At 36.8% G+C, this 26,435-nt stretch overlaps 1 protein-coding gene across 4 annotated transcripts; it reads left to right on the top strand.

Moving 5' to 3' along the window:
- The first annotated feature begins 1,516 nt into the window (after window positions 1-1,516).
- On the top strand, window positions 1,517-25,561 carry ptk2ba (protein tyrosine kinase 2 beta, a). Of its 4 annotated transcripts, none has more exons than XM_066668478.1 (31): window positions 1,517-1,635; window positions 5,037-5,258; window positions 5,741-5,919; window positions 7,386-7,473; window positions 7,573-7,652; window positions 7,797-7,859; window positions 7,986-8,040; window positions 8,165-8,305; window positions 8,837-8,911; window positions 9,225-9,326; window positions 9,892-10,009; window positions 10,411-10,450; window positions 10,556-10,590; window positions 10,676-10,720; window positions 10,846-10,943; window positions 13,285-13,366; window positions 13,474-13,574; window positions 13,996-14,111; window positions 14,806-14,906; window positions 15,515-15,604; window positions 16,550-16,754; window positions 18,122-18,218; window positions 18,344-18,400; window positions 19,548-19,667; window positions 20,215-20,364; window positions 20,993-21,034; window positions 21,157-21,181; window positions 21,530-21,576; window positions 21,903-22,037; window positions 22,185-22,265; window positions 24,134-25,561. In XM_066668478.1, the coding sequence occupies exons 2-31, from the start codon at window positions 5,067-5,069 to the stop codon at window positions 24,359-24,361; spliced, it is 2,988 nt and encodes a 995-aa protein (XP_066524575.1). In that variant the 5' UTR covers window positions 1,517-1,635; window positions 5,037-5,066; the 3' UTR covers window positions 24,362-25,561. The 4 variants fall into 4 exon arrangements, with proteins under 4 accessions (XP_066524575.1, XP_066524566.1, XP_066524583.1 ...); XM_066668469.1 differs by having other exon boundaries at window positions 10,553-10,590; XM_066668486.1 differs by lacking the exon at window positions 19,548-19,667 and having other exon boundaries at window positions 10,553-10,590.
- Window positions 25,562-26,435: the final 874 nt, after the last annotated feature.

Below are 26,435 nucleotides of genomic sequence, written 5' to 3'. Positions count from 1 at the left end.
CATGTTAGAGGAAGTTATAAGGCCTTAGCAACACTTCATTCTCACAACATTTCCTGTGACCTGTCACTACACTGCATCTTTTTAAACTGCTATAAACAAACAAACAAACAAACAAACATACTGTGATATGATATACGATATATGATGTACAAAAGACTTACCCAGATCATTGCTATGATGTTCATTTGTAAGGGCATTTGGAGTAATCCAGTTTGTAGACCTGGGGAATTGATTGGGCCATTTTTCCTATCAATGTCATTCAGTCTGTTTCACTGGATGAACCAAGGATTCCTCAGGTTTGGCAGCTGATTTCTCTGGTGTGCGGATGATTACTCTGGCTGGCCAATGCCCCGTGTCAACCTGCAAACATGCCCCTGGTAATGCTAAAATAATTATACAAATATACTAAAATTCAAAGTGAATAACTCACCTGACAATTCTCAGATGACAGCGGTCATTATAAAAGACATCCCAAGACACTGTGCCAAAAGATTTGTCATTATGAGCCTCATCATCAGGACTAATTACATCAAAGAGCTTGTAACTCATCGTCAGTCCACATGGTGGCATTGTAACCAAAGGCAAAGAAAAACAGGAAAGAAGTAGACGTTAGTAAAGAGATTTTGTGCAGAAAAAAAAACAATTGTGTACGTTTGATATACTATTTGTGAACTTAGTACTTAGAGTTATTAATTTGTCAAATACAGTTATGATAGCACCTCGACCCTGAAATGGATTAAGCAGAAAATATGTTGATGATGATGACAGTTATGATCCTTCCCAAAGCCTAACAAGAACACACATAAATAATTCCTATATAAAAAATATTTACTCTGGCTATTGTCTCTTCATATTTAGATGAGGTGGTGTGTTGAAATGTTAGACATGACAATGTGAGACTAATGTATTATGGGTACAAATAAAGTTTAAAGCGTTTTTGTGTAATGTATAAATCAATAAAAAAATCAAAATTAAATATTCAGCATTGTCCTGCACTTTTGCCATTATATGGTAACTGGTTTTTTTTATTATTTTAGCACACACACACACAAACACACACACACACATACACACAAAGAAAATTAAATTATTATTTAACTGATTAGCTAAATGACAAAAGGATTAAAAGTGAATCCCATATGCAATGCAATATATATGTTTAAAGGAGGATGGGGACTGGCTTTTCAAATGTTAATCAAGTCTAGTCTTGGAGTGCTAGTGATGATTCACCAGTGAAAATTTCACAAGATTCTAGCCTAAGGTTAGATGCAAACTAAGTGTAGGAAGCCAGGCCTATAATCTGATTTTGTAGACAATAGCCCCTCAGGATTCCAATAAAGGTATACTAAGGTATCATAAAGGGTGAAATTATTTAAGCTAAAGTGAGGTGAGCTAAGGCATGGTGTCATTGTTGCTGTAAGGAGAAGTAGTAAAGTGTGTGGAATAAGAGCAGCTACACACCCAGAAACTACACAGTAAATGAGGAAGCTGGGGAAAGGGGCGGGGTTTTAATCCTCCGCTACCTTCCTCAGCAGATAGACGAAACTGTCAGCAACGTGCGACTTGGAAGAACTGAAGAAAAAAAAAACAGAAGAAATCAAGAAACATATCTATTAACAGATCAGCTTAAAGCAGGTCGGTTATTCTCCTTGTGTATGTTTGTTACATGGTAAATTAGAGCTGCCTTTAATTGATAAACATGAAGCATAACCTGACTGTAATTACACAGGAAGTTACGAGAGAGACCGTATCTCTCCTGTGCTCTGTGTAACTGTCTTCATGCCCTCAGAATGAGTACAGACACCTAGGACACTGTCAGCGGTGTTACACACTCAGGTGAGGCAGGTCTAGTCGGTTTTCCTTAGGAGAAAGAATTTGAAGTTAAATGGCGTTGATAAATATTATGTATACTGAGACTTTTTATTCAGGTGACCTGTGTGTCATTCACCGTCAGCAGGTCTTTGTGAAACCCCAAGACTTCAGATGGGACATTTTTGTTATAATTATATTAACACAACACTTTTTCCTTTTTTAGTCTTTATACTTGTCCCCTCAATACGTTTTGTGTCATAAGCAGAAGGAATAGAGAACATAAGAAGTCCAAGTACTCAGCTACTGTAATATACTGGTCCAGACATTGTAAACATATCTGTAAGCTAACCTTTTAAATTGATACATGATATAAACTTTTCACGTTTTACAACTCTACTGACAATATAATGATAATGATATGTTAAATTGCTTAGTTGGACTGTTTGGAGTTTTTGGTCAGGACATTGTTTTAGCCCTAAATGTTGGTTTTGCTTGCGGTGATGAGATCTGGTTCATATGCCCTTTGTATGTTCAAGTATAAATTTGGAAAAACCATAGGTGACTGTTATGCTTGACACAGAAATTACACCTTAATTATTGCATTTAGTACTTTAACAGAAGGCATATTTGTAGTGGACACTAATACAACAACATCAGTCACTTGTTTTTACCAAGTATTGCTTTAAACAGCCTACAAGCTGGAAAATGTTGTGATTTTTTCAGATGTTTGCAATTTATGGTACGATGCAAGAATATTAATTGAATGGTATACTTCTGTGTGTGCGTGAGAGAGAGAGAGAGAGAAAGAGAGAAATGATAAGGCTACACACACACAGAGAGAGAATCTGTGTTATGTCCGATGACAACTTAAAAGCAGTTTCATTGAAAAATGATCACCTGTGCATATGCATTTAGATTTTTCACCATTGTACATCTTTACCCATCTTTACTACTTTTACCTGTGTTTTGTCATTAGTCACAAGTTATTATTTTTGCAATACAAAGCAGTGTTTGTTTATGTACAAGTATTCACCCAGTGTTAAGCGTACTCTGAGTTTCATTTATGAAATTATAAGATATCTTAAGTAAATTTAAAGCTATGCAGCCAAGGCCAAATTGTAGAATTGCCTGTCATAAAGAAAGAAACTACTTTTCCAAAAATATTTAAATATGCTTTAAATGTCACATGTCACATAGTTTGCATGCTTTGGGTTTGATTTTTTCTAAGGAAAAGTTGTTAAAATGAGATCCTTAGCCACACATGAGACTAAGGTCAGTGTAAGGGGTATAAAGACCCTGGACTGTGCATAAGTTGGGCTCCCTGCAACTGTCAAAGTTTGTTCTGAATTGCGAAGTAAGGGTGAAAGTAATGGTACTCTCTTCAGGTGACTTTAGAACTATTCCTATGCTATACAAGTGACTCACTCCAAAATCTAAGCTCAGTTATGTGCTCAATTAGTAAGTCCATACTAAACTCTACAACCAGGGGAAAATTAACCCATTAGAGACATTACCCACCTTGAGTCAGGGAAATAAACCAGTAAATGTTTGTTCAACAATAAATCGCCAATAATGTTGACAGTGAAACAGCAGACAACTGATTTTTAGTTTTACCTTATCGGGAGATGAAGCAGTGGTACTATGCTATATATAAAGCCTAAAGGACAACAGACCCTTGGTCTAACTGTCTATTCCCTGTAATTTCCCACACAATAATGTAATGTAAAAAAAATTATATTCAACCATAATCTGCACAAATCCCTATTTAACATTTAGTGCAGCATTTGGGTGTAAAAGCCTTAGATTCATGACATTTGCATAGCTCTCTGCACGGAGTAGGCCTCCATTTGAAGCTGTCTTTCAGTCTTTATTCATGATTTTTTTAAAACTGCATTCTCAAAGCTGTGAATGGAAATCTCACAGCTTTATAGTGTTGAAAAAACAAACAATAACAGATATTTGTTCTACGTTTGTTCAGCAATGCCTTCACACTGAAGAGTCATTCAATAACACTGATGCCAAATCATTACACATCAAACAACACATATCTAGGTTTATTTTTGTTATCATGGCATGCTTTCTGAAAAACTCACGTATACTGATACATGTCATTTTGTTTGTTAAAGCTACTTTTTTTAAAATGAACATCCTGGAATGTCTGCTTATACTTCTATTAAAATGGACTTAAATGGTTTTGCCAGTAATTAAAATATGGTAAACAGCACTACACGCAGTTTTACAAAAATTCTAGTCTCATAATTTTTTATGTTAGGATCAGGATAAAAATGTAAGAGTGATGGATATTAACTGTGAACTGTGAACAGTTTAACAAAACATATAGCAGGATTAAAATCACTTTAATATTAATTTGAGGTCAATATCAAACTCAACTCTTCAAGCAGAATCTTGGGGGGGGGGGGGGATTAGCTAATTATCTATGCTTCAAATATAATAGTTCTCAAACAAGTTATTGAGATGGTGCGATTCATTCATTCATTTATTGTCTGTAACCACTTATCCTGTTTAGGGTCGCAGTGGGTCCGGACCCTGCCTGGCATCACTGTGCGCAAGGTGGCATGATACACCTTTCCAAAATTAGTATGATATATTGAAACTGTTTCTGCCACTGAAGCACTGCAGCAAAAAATAATAAAAAATAGGCAATAAACAGATATGAACAGAATATTACTTTCTATATCACACTGCTAAATTTCACTGCTAGTGAGTTGACATGAAGAATTTTCACTGCATGATTTAATTTCAGTGGTGTAGCATTTTATAAACATATTTGTTGAATAGTAATATTTTTTTTTGTTCTGGTATTGCCTTAAATGTAACTGGTCTTTCTTAGTTCCACAGGGCAACCTCTGTGCCTCCTTTATAGGGAGGATATGATTCTGCAGTTCGTCATGTAGTGACATGTTGGAATATTAGGATTTGTGTCAGGTCGACTGTTAATGTTAGGAATTTTGTAATGCATGTGTTCTTTTTGTGATGCAAGACTTAAATATGCACTGCCTCTTTATACAGGTAGAGAAATGCCACACCCTCAGTTCTGATGTTGTAGAGGTTTTGTTGCTTAATTGATAACATAAGAGAAGTTTCCTCTTTTAGTTAGCTTTCCGTTTATTAGTAGGATATGAATACAGATATAGCGACAGAAAGGAGCATATATTACAGCTGAATTTTAGTTTTTAGTATCATCACTATACTTTTTATTTCAGACTCACTGCTGAGATGAAGAGTCCTCTGTCATGACAGCCTATGTTGAGATGTCTGGGAAATCATCATTTGGTGGACAGCAGCAAGTGAAAAGACGTCACTCTGAAGTACCAACTGAGGATGCAGGCACAGCCAGGATCCTCAAAGTGTGCTTCATTAGCAACAGCGCCAACCTGGGCAAGAACTTTAAGCTTGTAAAATGTGACAGCTCATGGGAAATCAGGGTGAGTGTGCTTTACTTCATGTTCCTTTATTCTGCAGAATTTCTGTAAAATTAAAAACCTTAAATCTGTATATTTATTCAAGTATTATTCACATATTTATTTGCATATAATTCTTTTATATATTGGTTATGGGCAAAAAACAAAACGCTAAATTTACCATGATTTTTGTACATCTATCAAAATGTGTGTAAATAGAGTAGGTGGAGATATGTGCTGAGTTACACACTTTAAATAAACAAAAAGGCAATGGCTAGAGTGATAAAAATAATGGTAGTTTGGACTGGTGTACAGCGCAGGAATTCTGAATGGTTTTATAATATGTTTGTGTCATTCATACTGGTGAGAGAATGTTAATTAGCATAAGCATGAAGTCAAATGATGTAATGCTGTACCTCAGAATACTGTGCAAGACCCCAAGTAACATAGTTCAATCTAGTCTTATGCTAGTCACAAAGTTAAATAAAAACATTGTTTCTCTATAGAATATTATTCAGTCTATCTTAGAAAGTGGTCGGCTTGGTCCAGACATCAAGTTCCCTGGCTGCTATGGATTGAGGCTGAAGCACCTCAAATCAGATGAAGTGCACTGGCTCCACCCTAATTTGACAGTGGGCGAAATGGAGCAGAAATATGAGAAGCAGCATATGGAAGCAGAATGGAGGTATATATTCCTAGTATTCCTAGACCTGTTGCATTGAACTGCAGTTTTTCTTGCCTTTTTTTGTTCTGATTTAGTGTGTTCTCTTGGGGCAGCTGTGGCCTGGTGGTTAGGGCTTTTAACCGGAGGGTTGCTAGTTAGATCCCCAGAGCTGGCAAGTCATGACTGAAGTGCCCTTGAGCAAGGCACCTAACCCCCAACTACTCCCCAGGCGCTGTGGCTAGGGCTGCCCACCGCTCTGGGCATGTGTGCTCACTGCCCCCAGTGTTCACTATTGTATGTGTAAATATGTGTTTCACTGCACGGATTGGGGAAAATGCAGAAAACAAATTCCTCTGTGTTCAAGCACAATGGCCAATAAAGTGATACTGCGGCACGGTGGAGCAGCAGGTAGTGTCGCAATCACACAGCTCCAGGGACCTGGAGGTTGTTGGTTCAAGTCCCGCTCCGGGTGACTGTCTTTGATGAGTTTGGTGTGTTCTCCCTGTGTAAATGTGGGTTTCCTCCGAGTGACTGTCTGTGATGAGTTTGGTGTGTTCTCCCTGTGTCTGCGTGGGTTTCCTCCGGGTGACTGTCTGTGAGGAGTTTGGTGTGTTCTCCCTGTGTCTGCGTGGGTTTCCTCCGGGTGACTGTCTGTGAGGAGTTTGGTGTGTTCTCCCCGTGTCTGCATGGGTTTCCTCCGAGTGACTGTCTGTGAGGAGTTTGGTGTGTTCTCCCTGTGTCTGTGAGGAGTGTGTTGTGTTCTCCCTGTGTCTGCATGGGTTTCCTCCGGGTGACTGTCTGTGATGAGTTTGGTGTGTTCTCCCTGTGTCTGCGTGGGTTTCCTCCGGGTGACTGTCTGTGAGGAGTTTGGTGTGTTCTCCCCGTGTCTGCATGGGTTTCCTCCGAGTGACTGTCTGTGAGGAGTTTGGTGTGTTCTCCCTGTGTCTTTGAGGAGTTTGGTGTATTCTCCCTGTGTCTGTGTGGGTTTCCTCCGAGTGACTGTCTGTGAGGAGTTTGGTGTGTTCTCCCTGTGTCTGTGTGGGTTTCCTCCGGGTGACTGTCTGTGAGGAGTTTGGTGTGTTCTCCCCGTGTCTGCGTGGGTTTCCTCCGGGTGACTGTCTGTGAGGAGTTTGGTGTGTTCTCCCTGCGTCTGCGTGGGTTTCCTCCGAGTGACTGTCTGTGAGGAGTGTGGTATGTTCTTCCCGTGTCCATGTGTGTTTCCTCCGGGTGCTCCGGTTTCCTCCCACAGTCCAAAAACACACGTTTGTAGGTGGATTGGTGACTCAAAAGTGTCAAAAGGTGTGAGTGAACGTGTGAGTGTATGTGTTGCCCTGTGAAGGACTGGCGCCCCCTCCAGGGTGTATTCCCACCTTGCGCCCAATGATTCCAGGTAGGCTCTGGACCCACCGTGACCCTGAACTGGATAAGCGCTTACAGATAATGAATGAATGAATACTTCTAATTCTAATTCTTTTAAAAATGAACAGGTATGACCTGAGAATCCGGTACATCCCTGGTCATTTTTTGGAGAATTTAAAAGAAGACAAAACTACCATGCTCTATTTCTATCAGCAGGTTAGTATCAAAAGTCTTAAAAATCATCTGTATTGTAAATGGTGAGCCTCTTCCAGAACTAATGAGGTCTTTATTATTTATTTCTTTGGCATCCCATAGGTTCGTAGTGATTACATGCAGTACTGTGCCAGTAAAGTCAGTGATGGCATGGCTTTACAGTTGGGCTGCTTGGAGATCAGGTATCAACATGCTATGTGACAACACTTTCAATTCAATCATTATTCTACTGCAAAAGATATATTGCACTGCATAGTTATATTATTTTATGAAATATTATTTACAGTTTTTACAAAAGTCATTCACATTCCCATATAATCCAACAGGAGATTCTATAAAGACATGAATGCTGATGGATTGGAGAAAAAATCTAATTTTGAATTGCTTGAGTAAGTAATATTTACAAACATTATATGTCTCTGTCATTGCTCTTAACTCATATGTAGCACACATTAATATACATTTCATGAAAATAACAGAATAGAAAACGTAACAGCTGACATTTTTATTACTAGGAAAGATGTGGGCCTTGACTTATTCTTTCCCCATGAATTGATAAACAGTATGAAGGTACAGTGCTGTTTTTCTAAATGTTTACACTAATGTAGGTTAATTGGTCCACATTCTGAGAGCTTCTATACTTTTTGAGTGATTGTTTAATACATGCTAATCCTATTTCTCTCCTGGGAGACAGCCAAAGCAACTGAGAAAATTGATCCAGCAAACATTCCAGCAGTATTCATCTCTAAAGGAGGAGCAGTGCATTATGAAGTTCTTTGAGACCTTCTCAGTGTTCTCCAGTTTTGATGAGGAGGTTTTCCCTTGTGAACTAGTGGTGAATCCTCATCATTTTTGTTTATTTAATAATATATCTTTTATTATGACTGACAGCTAGGAAAGACCCTTGGGTTTATTTTACAGACTGCACAACTAAAAATGCCCTAAAGTGTTCTCCAGTAGAATTTATAATAAAGGGATTTAAAAAAAAAAAAGTTCGAAGGTCCATATAATGTAAAGGATTCAGCTAGTCTTTCCCTACATCAGTCCAGGCCAGTATAAAATTTTACATTTTCATTATTAACACAGGTCCATATATGCCCATTTAGTGATAATTGTAAATAATTGCTTACATTTATGTAAAGTTAATTAGTTTGCTCTCCTTTTTATATTTAAATTGATGATTAAATTATTGGAATTTTATATAATCTTTTGGTGTCATGACATTATAGTTGTAGCTTATCAGATCAAAGCTGAACAGTGCTAAACAATTAAACTATTTAAGTATACATAATAGACACAAGAAAGCACTAATGAATTGGCATAGGACATTTTACATCTTATCTTGTATATAATTACAATTCTGCAGCAAGGCTGGAGTTTGGCTGTGGACCTTGTAATTGGCCCTAAAGGCATTTGTCAGCGCACTGACAAAAATTCAGTGGTAAGTGTTACATTCTGCTACAAAACACATTACACCCTCAAGCAGCTTTTTTTTCAATGCTTGTGTTAAACTGAAGATTAAAAACAGTTAAACTGAAAATCAAATATTCAGCTTCTTCTACACTGCAAAATTGATCTTGGCTTTAAACTAATTTTTAAACACTTTTTTCATTGAGTGAAAACCTTTTAATACACTTTCTGTTTACTCACAGACCCCAGAATTGGATTGTTAAATTCTGTTTTTAGTAAATTTCATTTGTTAAGATTTCCATTCTCTTTCACCTAATAATTAGACATGTTCTGTTTTTTCATAGCCTGTCTGCCTTGCTTCTTTTTCACAAGTTGAAAGCATCAAATGCTCCCTTCAGAATGATGGAAAGGGTCTGTTATTCGTGGACATAAAAGGAGCTAAACTCGTAAGACTTAGAGATAATTATTACATTATTATATAACATATATATTCATGAATGTATCTGATCAATTATACATAATTACATATAAATACATATAATAAATCTGGAGCAGTTTCTAAGACAATGTGGAAATTCTTGTCTAGGTGATTCTGACACATTCTGGAAAATTCTGATAGACACATTTAAATTTTTTATTATTTGAAAAATTAACACGATTTTAATTTACATTCTGTAGGGTCACTCACAAATTTTTAACCACAAAGCATGGTTTGGGAAATGAAACAGGATATGCATGTTCAGAGATGTGTTATAAATGACATGAAAGAGTGACAAGTATATTATTAGTCATATTTTGCATAAACATTTTACACATGCCCACTTACTTTACTAGAAAGAAATTTACTGTTTCACTGATATACCAAAGGAAGCTTATGCCATTGTCTTTCAGTCTATAAATGGACAATTACTTTATTGTTAATGTATAACTTAATTACACATATTTAATATTTAGAATTTGACACTTAAAAAAGTTTTGAGTAATATTGGACTCATATGATTAAACCAACAGCCTTTGACCGTCAATACAGCCTCCTTAGCCACTGCAGAGAACATGGCAGATTTAATAGATGGTTATTGCCGTTTGGAAAGTGGAAAAGACACATCTTTGATGTTGAGACCTAAAAAAGGTATGTTTTTTCACCTGTATCACAGTGCTCATTTCTGATAGCTCACCAGATGACGCAAGTAGTATGTCGGCACTAAGATAACACCGGATTTAGCAAACTTTTTTTTTTGGACATTCATATTAAAAGACATTCTGACCCCATTTTCCATGGCTCTGCTGGGATGTTAGCTGACTAATGCTTTTTTTTTTAATGTAAGATGCTGTATGTATTTGAAAATAGTGAAAATGATGTACACAATTCAGTCAAGTAAACTGCATGATTTTTCCAGCAGTTTATTCTGTGCTAGATACACTTTCCTTTTCCTGACAGTAGATAACTTACAATATGATTTTGATATTAAATGCATTTTTAAAACATTATAGTACTTATGTTAATTAATGTGCTACATTGCGACCTCCCAGAAAAAGAAGCTAGAATTTCTCTACCTCCAGTTCCTAAAAAGTGAGTTACCTTACATTTTTGTTTTAAGCGAAAATATGTTCATCTTCTATGATGCCTACTTGGTGCATGGATCTGACTAATATTTTAATTATATATTTTCAGTAGTAAAGAAAACAATTCTCCTTGCAGAACGAGTATAAGTATGCCAGTCTTTTTATTTTAACATAAATATTTATGTAATCTTAACATTAATGAAGAAGGACTGAACTTTCTAAACTTTTACAGACTCAGACATATATGCAGAGATACCAGATCAAAATCCAGATGCAAGTAAGTGTAAATGTGCAAATTTATGCAAGTGGTATATGTGGATTCTGATTTTGCTTAGATTTTTTATCCAATAGGTTTTTCCTCTTTTAACAATTTTAGTGACTGATATCATCTTTGTTCTCTAGCCGACAGGTTTAAAATTTCCAGAGATGATATTGTTCTTGGCCGGATCCTGGGGGAAGGTTTCTTTGGAGAAGTTCATGAAGGAGTTTACAAAAGCAAGGTAAGAAAAATTTACATACTTTGACTAAACCAATATATTTAAATTAATTAAATGTTAACTAATGGGTTAATTAAATCGGCAAATCATTTAGCAAAAATGCCTCTAAAGAAACACAATCTGTATTGCATCCTCAAATATCTATGACACAAGGTGTAGTTGAAGTTCTGTGGGTAAGAAAAAGTCAGTGTGAAAAGTCAGTATAGTAAATAAAATTATCAGACACATTTAAAACAGCTTATTTTGGCCAAATTGCTGAACCTAATTTAAAAACAAAAAAACATAAATTAAGGAAGTAAAATGACATAAATTTCCAGTAAGACATAAAAGTACACCTTAGAGCCCTAAATAAAATGAGCTTTCAAACAAATTTAAGCATCAATTGTAACACTGGGTTGCTACAAAATTATTATAATTTAATTCAATGGTGGTGGCACGGTGGCGCAGCAGGTAGTGTCGCAGTCACGCAGCTCCAGGGGCCTGGAGGTTGTTGGTTCGATTCCTGCTCCGGGTGACTGTCTGTGAGGAGTTGGTGTGTCCTCCCCCCTGTCTGTGTGGGTTTCCTATGGGTGCTCCGGTTTCCTCCCACAGTCCAAAAACACACGTTGGTAGGTGGATTGGCGACTCAAAAGTGTCCGTAGGTGTGAATGTGTGGTGTGTTCTCCCTGTGTCTGTGTGGGTTTCCTCCGAGTGACTGTCTGTGAGGAGTGTGGTATGTTCTTCCCGTGTCCATGTGTGTTTCCTCCGGGTGCTCAGGTTTCCTCCCACAGTCCAAAAACACACGTTTGTAGGTGGATTGGTGACTCAAAAGTGTCAAAAGGTGTGAGTGAACGTGTGAGTGTGTGTTGCCCTGTGAAGGACTGGCGCCCCCTCCAGGGTGTTTTCTTGCCTTGCGCCCAATGATTCCAGGTAGGCTCTGGACCCACCGTGACCCTGAACTGGATAAGGGTTACAGATAATGAATGAATGAAAATTCAATGGCTTTGTTCTCAAGTTGCATTAATTGCCTCTCTTTACTTTGTACTAAGTTTGACATTTGTATAACTTCTGCCCTCCCATAATCCTTTATCAGCAGTCAATTTTTGAACACATTACCTGATTTTTAGTAAATATCTGTAACTGCATGAAACTACTACAAAAAGGGTAAAGGAAAAAACAATACTGGAATTGAATCTTGTAAAAATGATTGTAATATCTTAACTATTTAGTGTGAACCAAGTTTTATTAAAACATTCTGTGGGAAACAAAGTAATATTTGAGTTATTCTTACATTATAAGAGTGGGAAAAGCTAACAGGTTCTTGTTATTTAAAGGAAATATTTTAACCAAAACTGAGGTGCGAGGTAAAAATAAATCTTTCAACACTTTTGAAGGCACTGTATGATAGTAGAGGAAATGAATACATTCTGAAATGCTTCTTTGCTTCAGGGCTTGTAGAAATATTTGACATTTCCTTGAAATAAAACTCAGTGTACTTTTCAGGTATGCTCAAACTTCTTATTTGAAGCAGACTGTCACCCATGACAGAGTATATCTTGCCATGCAAAGACTGCCCACATTTGAGACACAGACTCAGGGGTTTGATGCAAATTACAAAACTCTTCCCAGCAGGGAGTTCTAACTTTAAAAGACCATATTCATATATCCATATATTCAGAGGGGCCACAAAATTGAAAAGGGTAAAGACGGCTGTATAAAATATTTTTGAATGATTTTTAAATGACTTTATTAATGGTTATTGTTTATATAACAACCAGCTTAAGAATCGTTTAAAAGCAGTAATGAAATAATATAAAATAAAAATGGCAAAAATGTACTTTTCCAGAAACGAAGAAAACGGGGCAAACTACCTTTTGCTGCTTTAATTTCAGAGAACATTATGTACAAGGAGGTGTTGACACAATTTTGGCCATGTAGTGAAGCTTATGAATGTGAAAATCATGAAAATGATATAATGTGTAATGATTAGGAACTAGCAAGATTTCACGGTAAATGAATGTGGGCTCATTATTTGTCAAGCGAAGGGTAACAACTCCCTACGTTTCCCTTTGCTGCTTCTTAATGATTTCAAGGTGTTTAAAATCTGTATATTATAAACTTTAGCTTTAGTTTAATATATTGTCATAAATATTTTAAATGTGTTAAGATACAATCAGTAATACTCGGAAAATATATTGCAAATACATTCATGTGTGCATATGTGCAAATACATATAAATTTCTGTAACTTAAGCATACTGATTCAGCAGTGAATAAAGGGTATGACTTACATTGTGTGAATAGCCTCACACCTTGCAGAGTTATCAGTGTTAGGCAGAATTACTAAAAGATGTGTTGTAACACAGACAGGGGAAAGAGTGAGTGTTGCAGTCAAGACATGCAAGGACTGCGCTGCTGACGTCAAAGAAAAATTCATGAGTGAAGCTGGTAAGACCTTTATCATTCTGATATTATAAAGAAATTTATATTATCTTCTACTGTACCCAAGCAGTTTGTTTATTTTATTTTATTTTATTTTATTTATTTTTTATCAGTGATCATGAAGAAGCTTGACCATCCCCACATTGTGAGACTAATTGGGATCATTGAGAAGGATCCAGTGTGGATTGTAATGGAGCTTTACCAGCATGGAGAGGTGAGAGGCAGTTAAGAATAACATAACGTAAAAAAGCATTTTATCTAAATAATAACTATTTTACAGTTCTGATCAATGGCAGAGAGCACCCTTTATTTAATTAACCTCCTGTCAAAATATCCATTAAGTACACAACATTCATTGTCATTTCAGTGTCATGAAAAAGCAGAGTCAAGTTTTTAAAGAAAATTCTCCAAATTTTTCACATTTCTTATGCATTATATTTAACTTAATTTTGGTTTTGACTAGGAAGCAAATAAAAGAAGGGTGGACTCTGACTTCTACACAATAAAATATGATTACTACAAACAATATGCTTCAGATGAAAAAAAATTTGTTCATGACTCATTCTGAGCTCCTACTTGTGACTAATTTAGGTTATGTTTCTAAAGCTACTTTTTTTCCGTTCCATTTCCTGCAGCTAGGACAGTACCTGATAGAAAACCAGCACAAACTGACCAACGTCACCCTTATCCTTTACAGCGTACAGATCTGTAAAGCTTTGGCTTTTCTGGAGGGTGTCAACATGGTACACAGGTATAAACTAATGTAAACTCACATACATGAATTGAACTGTATATATATACACTGCTACAGTTTCTGAAGATTTCTGGATTTAATTTAAGGTTTAATATGATTCTGAAATATATCTAGAATATCTATATACCTAGAATATGAATATGAAATATATCTAGAATACCTGCAATTTATTTAAGAGTTATGATTCAGAAATAAATATATGAAGCATGGGCTCATACAATACAATACTTACATTACAATATAAAACCTTAAACATTTGTATTTTATTGTCAGGCATTACTTTCAAATATTTGTTTTTGGGCTTGTTTTATTCTGCTCATGTTTTCTCTTTGAGCTAATACAAGAAAAATATTTAAAGTTATTTTTTATTTCAGATATTGAGTGCTATTATTCAAACACTTTAGTTTTTTACACTTTTTTAATTTAGGTTTCTGGCACTTAAACCATAGGTCATTTAATTTCAAGGTCAGAGTTGGATATTTGCTGATGTGGGTTGTGTTGTGCCTTTTGTGTGGGCATATTTTGTGTAGCAGACATACACTGAAGGTTTAAAAAATCTTTTGCAAGTTAAATTCAAATGTTTCGTTTCATGCATGTCTTAAATTGGATAAGCGAGACACTAGAAAAGCTAAAAATGCTTTCACACAAGACTGTGCCTGCCAACAAGTTTCTTCTGTCTTTGTGGTTTTAGAGATATTGCTGTAAGAAATGTTTTGGTTGCTAAACCAGACTGTGTGAAGCTGGGTGATTTTGGTTTATCCAGATACATAGAAGAGGAAGAATACTACAAAGGCAAGTTCTTATAAATTACTTTATTCTGTCCTTTTCAGTCTTTTTTTTTATTTCATCTCAAACATAATCTAATGCACCCTTGTAAATAGCATGTACCACTGACAGCACCATAATCACCCCTCTCGCTACCCTTTTTGTGGACACCTTAGCCTCGCCTTGCAACTCCAGTTAGTAAACTGACATTTTGGACTAGAATCTTAACTTGGGGGTGGCACGGTGGTGCAGCAGGTTAGTGTCGCAGTCATACAGCTCCAGGGACCTAAAGGTAGTAGGTTCGATTCCCGCTCCGGGTGACTGTCTGTGTGGTCTGTTCTCCCTGTGTCTGCATGGGTTTCCTCCGGGTGCTCTGGTTTCCTCCCATAGTCCAAAAACACATGTTGGTAGGTGGATTGGCAACTCAAAAGTGTCTGTGAGTGTGTGTGTTGCCCTGTGAAGGTCTGGCACCCCCTCCAGGGTGTGTTCCTGCCTTGCGCCCAATGATTCCAGGTAGGCTCTGGACCCACCGTGACCCTGAACTAGATAAGCGCTTACAGATAATGAATGAATAATTTCTAATGTTTCTTTGTCATTGTAACCCACCTAAAAATATATTTGTTCTCTCTGTGAAGCTTCTGTAAGTCGATTGCCTATCAAATGGATGGCTCCAGAGTCCATTAATTTCAGACGATTTACCTCAGCGAGTGATGTATGGATGTTTGGTGAGTGGCTTAAGCTGTAAGCATTATAACATAACAGACACATTATGAACACTGAGATTGATATTTGAGCTTTAGTGACACTTTCATTCAAAGGAACATTCAAGCGATAGAGCCATATATTCTTATTCTTCTTTCTCACACTTAATCAGAGGTTCTACACTAAACCCCTTGCACATGGAGAAAACTCACATGCTACATGGAGCATAAACTATAAGCCCAAATTTAGAAAAAGTTGGGACAAATGCATTTTCCATACTGAATTTTGAAGCAAAAATGTCACAATGGCAGCCCTGTATCATTGCACACCTTATTCCTGACTGAAAAGATAATTCTGACTGAAGAAAGGGACAAAATAACACTCAATGGCTTGGTATCTTCAGTGCCAAAATGTCTTTAAAATTTTGTACTTAGGAATGGCAACATTAAAACACGGTAAATGCTTTATCATCCCAAATATTTTTAATGTGTCACTGTCCTGAAAAGCAGAAATGTGTGTATATTAACAATGTTAATGAAGTTGGCCAGACAAATTATGAAAGATTTTGGTTTCATAATATCTGCAGTGAACATCAAAATAAATTAAAGAAACAGTGTTATTATTTATGTGTGCATTTAGTTTGAATAATTTGTAATCCATACTATCCCAACTTTTTCACATTACAAAAAATGTTCTTGTTACAAAAGAAATTGACCCTTTATCCCACGTGAGTTGCATATTATAGAAAATATGTTACATTATTTATTTTAAATTCCTTTTGTATATATTTTTGTTACATTTTGAAAATGATTGTTCCTTAGCTTGCTTCCCTGACTGATGGGTTTTTCAAGTGAAACTAGAAATGAGTAATTTCCATTATGAATCTCAGTGATTATGATATCATGTGATGGCTAAGCCAAATTTAAATGAATTAGCTGAGCTGTTTTTTTTCACTCTTTTGTGACCAGCTGTGTGTATGTGGGAAATCATGAGTCGGGGTCAGCAACCTTTCTTCTGGCTTGAAAACAAGGATGTCATAAACCAGCTGGAGCAAGGCATGCGACTGCCCAAACCTGAGCTGTGTCCTCCCACACTCTACTCACTGATGACCCGCTGCTGGACCTATGACCCCAGAGAAAGACCTCGTTTCACCGAGCTGGTGTGCAGTCTTAGGTACAGCTTCTCACTTTCAAACTGTTCTGCTTGATTTTTCACGTTTGACTACTTAAATTTCTGTTCATGTACTATATATATATATATATATATACACACACATACACACGTTAATTTCCTTTGTGTGTATTCAAACCCTAAGAAACTGAAAAAAAAGCCAACACTGATATAATTTCAACTCCTACCCAACAAACGAATATCTGAATAGTCGAATATTTGGGGCTAGCCCTACAATTATTGTAAGCATCTGTACAAATGGTACTGGGGTTGAAGCTGTCCTTAAGCTTGTTTGTCAGTGAAGTGATGTACTTGTAGCATCTAACAGAGGGTAGCAGTTCGAACAGATGATATTCATTATACAAAGTGTCTTTCAGCTGAATTAGCTGGAACAGAATATATCCAAGGACGGCAGTGAGCACCCACACTCCGAATGTAGCAGCTGTAGTAGGACACTGTAGCTTCTCTTGCAAATTGTTTTTTTCTTAGTGGTGCTCTCAGGAAGTGGAGTCACTGCTGAGCCTTTTTTTAAAATAAATTTTATGGTGTTGGTGGTCCAGGAGAGATCTCAGCGAAGTGTGTATCCAGGAACCTAAAATCATGGACATTTTCCACAGAGTCACTGTACAGTCCAGTGGGTCTGGACTTAATCGGATGTCCATAATGAGTTCTGTTGTTTTTAAGGAGTTCAGAGAGAGACTGTCTTTGGTCTTCATCCCGGTAGGCTGCCTCGTCTTCTCCTGAAATAAGTCTAAGCACAATCGTTTTGTCTGTGAATTGTTGGTGGGATGTGTGGGGACACAGTCATGGGTGTAGAGGCTGTACAGAAGGCGGTATGTAGCCCTGTGGAACACTGGGTTGAGTGTGAGGTGGTGGACTGGTGGGGGCCTAAAAAAAAGCTCCTTGATCAAGTTGCAGATGGGCTTGGAAAGTACTGTATCCATTATTTTAGTAACCAGTCTGCTCATTATGAAAATCACCCTCATATAACAACCCTGTTGTCCAAGGTAGGTCAGCGCAGTGTGAAGATCAATGCGAGCAATAGCGTTTTTGCTGGACCTACTTGCTCTGTAGGGAAATTGATGTTTGTAAAAATTGAGCCTGGATTTGATGTGCTAAAGGATCAGCCTCTCGAAGCATTATGACAGGTGTGAATGCAATTGGATTGTAATCATTCAGGTCAATTATTACTATTTTGGGATGTAATGGAGGTTTAGGTCAGTTGTTATCACAGGCTTGTTAAATGTAATATGTAATGTATAAAAGGTGTACAATTCACTCGATCATGTTTTGCAGTGTTCTGAATCAAATTGTGGCTTTGGGTTTACTGCACGGAAAGCATAAACACTCATTCTTTGTGCGTTTGACAGCGATGTACTCAAAATGGAGCAGGAGCAGGAAGTGGAGCAGCAAAGGGACAGAGCACGAACCATAAAGACCCCTTCTTTTGCTGAGCCACCACCTAAAGTATTTAACTTTATTCTCTCTCTCTCTCTCTCTCTCTCTCTCTCTCTCTCTCTGCCCATTCTTTTAACCACTACATTTAAGAGGAAAGAACGTGGTTTACCCTGTTGGTTTTGATTCTCTTACAGCCATCAAGACAGAGGTCTAAAAAGTTTAACACTATTGGCCCAGGGATGCAGTTTCAGGTACACGGTTTTCTTGTGTTGTTTTTACTTTGACACTTTGATATTTGATATTACTTTCATAAGATCAGCAATATTATTTTTCACTAGAAATTGATCTGAATGATCAATATATAACATTTTTGGAGATAAACAAGGCATAACTCCATATTCATACATTCCCTTTGAAATAGCTTTGAAGAATTTTTTTTTCCAGTCAAAAAATAAGTCATCATCAGGACTGAAGAGAGTTTATTAAGTGGTACGATTCAGAGAGTATTGAATCACCTCTTTCAAAGGTCACAACAGGTTGCCGGAAGCTGTAAAATTAAGAAGTATTTAATGACGAATGCATTTGTAGATAATGAGCAATATGATGATTAGCTCTCATTAACACTAATGGCAAAATGTATGAATGAATGAATTCATTCATTCTTTCTGTAACTGCTAATTCAGTTTAGGGCTGTGTTGTGTTCAGAGCCTACTTGGAATTACTGGGCGCAAGGCATGAACACACCCTGGAGTGGGTGCCAGTCCATCGCAGGGCGACACACAGTCACACATTCACTCACACACTACATGTTGTGCCAATGTGCTGCCCCAGCAAAAATATTACTATTTACTAATATAAAAATCACATTTAACATAATGATTCTGCACACCTCCTTGCGGCACTGTGGTATAAAAGCAATTTTACAGAGTGCAGGTCATGCCTGCTGCCTTCTATTTTTTAAATAATGATTTTTAATATGACATGACTTTTAGTTAAAGTAGAATATTTTTTTATGCCAAACCTACAGAAACAATATTTTTAAATATAAATAATACAAATGAAGACATTTACATATACTGTGACCTTCACAGTGTTACCCAATATTTGTGTCTTCTAAAATACAAAAATGCCTATATCTACCTGCAAATTTTAATTTTCAATTTTATGGGTCACTCAATCAGCATTTCCTGTGTGGTTTAAACTTGCTATACACCACAGTTCCTTTGCTTAATATAGTGCAACAGTCTGTGGGTTTGTCTGTGTGTATGTATTCATATGCATGTATGTGTGAATAAATGTCATTGTTTTTTTTGTTTTTTTTGTTTTTGCAAAATGGTTTGATTTGTGTGTGTATGTGTATTTATGTGTGTATTCATGCTATTGCTGCCGAATCTGCAGCTTCCCCACTATCTGTGTGCTAGTTCGCCTGCAATTGCTAGCCCACCAGTTTCCGGTCCAGCTCCCTTCTCCAACAGCTCACTGACTCTGCCTCTGTCCCCACGACGCTGCAGCATGGGGGTAAGACTCATATTTGTCTGCACTGGATGTGAACAACCCACCCACAAACCCACTGTATATATATCCCTCGCAAAAAAAAAGTCTGAGTGAAACGTGACATTCAGATATTCAGACTTGCTCTGCTTTGCTCCCTTGATTCTGTCAGGGGCTGCTATTAGCCTCTTTCTGATTTAATGTGTAATAATTAACCCAGTAACCCAAATGTGTATAATTTTGCTACATTTAACAGAATATGTCATTTTTACCACCAAAAGTAGCAAACAGTATTTATGAATGAATTTATGAGATGAAAAATCAAATTGTTTTGTAGTGCCTGAATGTATCATGCTCCATAGAGCTTCTCCATCAGATGGGGGCAAGCATGCTTTAGCAAAGCACATCTGATACATCCAGGCAACTAGGTGTCATAATGGTTGTTTCATAGCATGAAAAAGAATCGGTGGAGAAAATGACTGAATGCTTCTTGCATGCATTAGGCAGAATGGGCCCACATTCCTTGCTTAAAAGCCTCTAGATTTACATGTATGCTTTTCTTTGTTTTAACAAGGAAAGAGATTATGTAGTTGAGTCATCCAGTAAAGAGGATGTGCAACGTCTATGGGACCTAGAGCGACTGTCCATTCAGGACACTCTGAAGAGACAAAAAAAGGAGATGAGGGAGGACAACCAGTGGCTGGAAAAAGAAACCAAACAACTGGTGAGACACTGACTATAACTAGTCACTACTAAGTTCAGACAGTATTTTAAATTTAGACAAATTATACTCGTCTGCTCTGCACAATACAATAAAAGCCAGATGTGTTTTTTTTTTTATATTAGAGCCTTATTCTCTAGTTTGCATTCTCTGTGATTGCTCTATAATTATTTATTAACTGCTTGCATGTTATATTTTTTCTAAATGGAATTATATATAAATATATATATATATATGAAGCTAATTAACTGGCTTGTGTTGTGTTTAAGTAGGCCATAATTAGAGGCAAACTGTATATTGTAGACATTTTTAACTGAAACATATATTACATTTAATTGTACACTGGTAAATGTTAAATAATATAGAGAAAAAAAGAATGTGTAAAATTGGAAACAGTATTCATTTACAGTGGAATTAGGAATTAAATAATATACATTATTAGTTGAAACATTTTCTTTTTTTTTTTTACATCCTCCAAAAATTGAATAAATTAATGTCAGTGATGCTCAGATACTCTACGGTCACTGTAAATGCTGCCTGTATAATATTAATGTATATATTTATACGTCATTCAGACTACATAATAACAGTGTCTCTAAGAATTCATTCATATTTTGAACTTCTCTATTAGAATCCAATGGTAGGACCCAAAGATGAGGCAAAACAGAATACGGTATTGTATGAACATTGCTCTAATATATTTTTTTAATTCCATATTACAAAGAAAAAAATGTGCAAATGAAGTGTTATGTTATTTCCGTTAATGTCTTTCTGTTCTTTTTGCATTTGTTTTAGATGTCTGAAACGGAGTCAGGATATGGTATGTCAGTGTGTTGCAAATAAGATGCAATAAATTACATACACTGTTCTTAGAGGTCCATGGCTAATTGCACATAGATTTAGCATCTGGGATGAAAGTGTCAGTGTGTATAACACTGTAGTTATATTACAAATATTTGTGCATACACATAGCTTCAGTTAAGCTTTAGGTTCACTTATGTAGTTGCTTAAATTAATTTTAAACATATTTTTTGGTAACATGTATGTATATGCCTATTTTCAAAAGCAGACAAGAAGAGTAAACATATGGAACAGTTATAAAACTGCTTAACTTCTATACACTGTGAGTCAGGGTGTCTCTCTCTGTGTCTCTATCGCTTTCTCTCAGCTCAGTTTCAAAGTCCGCCGGAGAAGCCTCCCAGACTGACCGCGCAGGTAATTGCATTGTTAATCTGGCTAGTAGTGTGAATGGCAGCATCGCCTACTGAGCCCTTTGAAGCAGTCCTTTGAAAGTTTCCGAAGAAGCAGCTGGCAACAATCAAAGCAGCAGGGTTTTACATGAAGCTCAGTAACAACAGCTAGGTTGAGCCTGGAGCTAGAAGCCTGCCTTCTTGGCAAAGGGAGTGTATAGGCAGTACATATAGTGTGTTCATTGCTAAACATGGCTTTCATAAGGCATGTGTTGACAAAGACACATTATTCAGAAGCACTCATTTGTTATTTGCAACAAAAACAACACTGTGTTTTCCTGTGTTTAACAGCCAGCACCTACGGCAGAACTGGATCGTTCTGAGGATCAGGTTTACCACAATGTGATGGAAATTGTAAAAGTGGTGGTGCAGCTCAAGAATGATGTCAACACACTGCAGCCTTCTGAGTATGTTGATGCAGTGAAGGTGAGAACATCTTGGTTATGCAAAAACAGCAATGGTTTTACGCTCAAAAGGGTGGCTCAATCAATGGGCATGGGAAGTTGTAAAATATCCTGATGATATCCATACTGGTAGGCTGCCGTTTGGACATAACTATTTCTCTTTGTCCAGGCGGTGGGACTGACATTGCGCAATCTAATCCACAGCGTAGAAGAGGTGCTCCCAAGCCTGCATGAGTCAATCAGGACTGAGGTAATATAAAGCAGATATCTGTGTTAAATCATCATGCAACGAGAGGTGGTACACGAGATGAACTCAAAATCTTACTTATAACTTAATGGTTGAGGAATTAATAGCTGAATATCTAACATATTCAAGTCATGATATTCCTAATCAGGTCATTACATAGTGTTTTACATTTTTCATAATTATGCTATAGTAAAATTAGTTTGTGTTAAAACAAAATACAATATGGACTATACATACGTCGTCATTTTGTCTGTAATGGAAAGGTCTGTTTTGTCTGTTCTCATAAATGTATAGTTGTGTTTAAAACATTCAGTTTAGGCCTTTTTTAATTTGTTTTCTGTCTGTAATTATTAGTAATAATTCTACAATAATTATTCCAGAACAGAGGAAGAACTGAGAGCGCATGTGTTTCTGTGATAAGACCCATGGGCTGTACTTGGAGGTTTGGGTTTGATAATGGATGGTACTTGGTCTAAAAAGTTTCTGAACCACTGCTGTAGAAGAACCTGTTTGGTTCCCTAAAGAACCTTTTTTTTAACAAACAATGATTGCATTTAACAGTTAGTTTAAAGTACAAACTTATAATAAAATGTTGTACAGCAATTAAAGGGTTTTTTACATTTTTAAACCATCAATTTTTATGGTATATCTGACATTTGATAAAGGCATGGTGAACAAAGAATGAAGTTGCATATCCTCTGTGCTTTCGTTTTCATAGCCACTCTAGCCACACGCACGTACATTAGGCAGATACTGTGGAAACGTTGGCCCTCCCCACATTTTGACCTTCCCAAAAGACAAGACAGTGACTGGCCACACAGCCTGGTGCATGCAAAATGGCAGAAAGCACTATGAAAGTGAACATGCAAATATTCCTTCATTCAAAAAGCCATATTAATCAACTGAAAATGCATTTGACAGAAAACAATACAAGACAAGAATCAACAGTGCACTGACTTCTCCAAAATAAAGAACACTAAGAGCTGACAAAGGCTTGCAACATGACTGAATTTTAACTGCTCCGTTGTGTTCATTTGTGTTTTGCAGATGCTTTCTCTGGGCTTTTCAAAATAGTGCAGAGTCAGGCATTCTAAAATGCTTAACATGTAAAAAAAAACTTTAATGTATTACAACAATGACCTAGGAACACCAAATTTCTCTCTCTTATACCAGTAGTGTTTCCTGACTACTAAGCCCAATTTATACTTCTATATTGAACATATCCTGTAGGCAATGCAGTGACGCATAGCCTGATTCTCACCTCTCTCAAATGTAACTTGTGGCGTCTACATCACAATAACTGCAAAAAGACTTTGTATCAGTATGGTTTGATGACTTTCGGCCAGAAACATAATTATAGTGTGGTTTTTGACACTGTATGACAAGTTGTGCACATGGACCGTTGTTAAAAGCAGCATCAGCAACCAGTTTGAAGAATGTTGTCTTTGAACTCATCTCCATTTTATAAATAACATTATGTCATACAGTGTCAGAAACCACATTTACAAGTCTATCTAAAATGATTTAACCACTTTCTGTGCTCTGAAGCAAAAGATCATTTAGCATTTCAATTTATACAGTGCCAACTTGTGGTTATAAGTTGATACTGCACGGTAGTTATATTAGCCTGGTAACTCCAGGACAAAACCAGATGAGCTTACATTGGATACCGAAAAGGTCACAGGTGATTTACTGTAAATTTGGTAAGAGGAAAGCTGTATTAATTTTATTACCACTAACATGGGACAGGTTGTTAAGAGAAAATGCCTATAAGATGGACATGCTTTACTGATAAAGAAATACATTTAATTGAGTAGGATTCATAAAACCAGTGAAGACTCACTTTGCTGACCCTCGTGTTGATATTTTAGATTGAAGGCACTCAGAAGCTGCTGAATAAAGATATGGCAGACCTGATCAGTAAGATGAGACTGGCCCAGCAGAACGCCATCACCTCTCTGAAGGATGAGTGCAAAAAGCAGATGTTGACAGCAGCACACACGCTGGCCATGGACTCAAAGAATCTTCTGGATGCTGTGGATCAGGCTCGAGTTCGAGCCAATGTTGCCAAGCCTAAACCTAGTTCTCTTGCAGAGTAGAGCAACATTTGCTAAAGTTCTGGATCACGGACTGTAGATGTTAACTTGTTTTAATTGCTCTTGCTAGATTACAATAATGAAGTTACAGCCTGTGGAACATTTTCTTTTATCATTTGCTGGTACAATCTTACTTATTTACTTTATTTATATTTACAGATAGAAAAGAAAGCTGTGCTTTCTGTATGGATTTTTTTGACATAATACCATTTTATTTTTATTTACAAATACAGAAAACTGCTCATAGTCATAAATCTTAATTATTTAAACCAAATAGACAATGTTTTAATCTCAGAATTACACTTCCTTTTTAAATGCCCATAGGTTTTAAAGAACATGTGGCATACTGTTCTTGTTAGTAGACTATCTGTTTAAAAAAAAATACATTTTTCATCTTCAAATGTCAGTGTTATCTAAGTCTCTGTATGATGAATCTGGTATATTTTTATTGTATTTTTATGTCCTAGTCATAAATCTTGTATGAGTTCATCTCATACAAGAAATCATTTGAAATTATTCTGCACCCTTGACAAATTAGTGTGTAATTATTAAAACAATGCTACATTGAATGCAAGGATAGTACAAACCCAACACATGCACTCGAATTCAACCTTATAGACAAATATCACAGCCACATTGGTAACCAGCAGGGGGGGCATACCCAACACCTAGAGTCAGCTCAAACATCTCAGAGGATTCCAGGATGCTCTAGATGTGGTACTGTAATGTGCAATGTTTCTATAATAGAATTGTTAATGTTAAGTTAAATCAGTTGGGTCATTACTGCCTACTTAGTTTGTAAAAGTGCACTGTCTAAACAATGTGAGGTACAAACAACCTAAATCTCAAAGCTACATGATTCATAAAATCCAGTAATATTATATTTATGAGCTTTAATTTTGTACTACATTCCGTTTCACATAAAAGCGTACACTACATTCATATTCTAGGGGCATTCCAATACACACACGTCTTTTCTCATCTTAGCATTTCGAAGTAGACAAAGAATTCAGTGAAGAGTCATTCATTCATTTTCTGTGACCAGCTGTCCAGTTCAGGGACCCAGAATCATTGGGCGCAAGGCAGGAACAATCCACCTACCAACATGTGTTTTGGGACAGTGGGAGGAAACTGTATGGAGAGATTAGTCTCAAAACACTTTACAAATGCATGAATTTTAAGTCACAAATATGTTTCACTGTTCACAAATGAACACATCCCAATCTGTGTCTCACAGTCTGCAATTTGTACAAATACAGTTACATTCATAAACACATGTTTTTGTTTTTCATAGATATATCACAATTTTATGCGAAAATAAATACATTTGTTTAAAATTACATTGCAAATATTTGTAAAGTTGAAGTCTCGAATTTAAAATTCATTTGTAAAATGTAGAATCTGCGTTTGTGAATCAAGTCACTCACGAGTTTTCCGTGACGTGCATTTGTTCGTTTCCTCTGCATTTGTTTTTGGATTTTGAGACTTTCCTCTCGCATTTCACCCGATCCAAATACAAAAGCAGCCTGATCCACAAATGTGGCCAGCAGGCGAACAAGCTGCCGCTAGGTGGCACTGTTGTTTCCCCCAGTGTCTCAGGACTGACCTGTTTCTGTCAGAGCCGCGATTAAACAACCCCCTGTAGGCGGGACTATGACTCCGTTGGCTGCCGCAGTAAATGATAGACAGCTAACTCTGGCTGCTGATTGGCTAAATTAAAGTGATGACCAATGAGAAGCGCATATTCTGTTTCGGTGGCGTGGGGTATCTGTCCCTCCCTTCGTCTGAGGGAGAGCATCTGTCTGAAACAAATCACCCGTTTTAACAGTCCAGTCTCAAAATTACGAAACATATCAGTCCAATAAGTAACATGGATTTAGTCGAAATACGGGATGAGTTTAACATATTTTATTTGACATCCTTAGTCTGCAGTGAAATTAGGGAAGTTGAACGACTTTAATTAACCCCCCCCCCCCCCCCTCCTCCTAACTGTCTGTGATATGAAGCTGAATTCAGCGGCTTGGGGGCTTTTTGTTCACACTTCCACATTAAATGTTGAGCACACGTGTCTCCGTTT

This window comes from Hoplias malabaricus, chromosome 1 (assembly GCF_029633855.1).
Source record: "Hoplias malabaricus isolate fHopMal1 chromosome 1, fHopMal1.hap1, whole genome shotgun sequence".
NCBI lineage: Eukaryota > Metazoa > Chordata > Actinopteri > Characiformes > Erythrinidae > Hoplias > Hoplias malabaricus.
The sequence above is the reverse complement of the archived record's forward strand: the minus strand, read 5'-3'. Positions and strand labels throughout refer to the sequence as shown.

What these genes read in the sequence shown, in the direction of transcription:
- ptk2ba (XM_066668469.1), top strand. Translation starts at nt 5,067, where the DNA reads ATGACAGCCTATGTTGAGATGTCTGGGAAATCATCATTTGGTGGACAG. An exon ending in ACAGCTCATGGGAAATCAGG is followed by an intron (nt 5,259 to 5,740) that starts GTGAGTGTGCTT and finishes GTTTCTCTATAG; the next exon opens with AATATTATTCAGTCTATCTT. An exon ending in ACATAAAAGGAGCTAAACTC is followed by an intron (nt 9,327 to 9,891) that starts GTAAGACTTAGA and finishes TTAAACCAACAG; the next exon opens with CCTTTGACCGTCAATACAGC.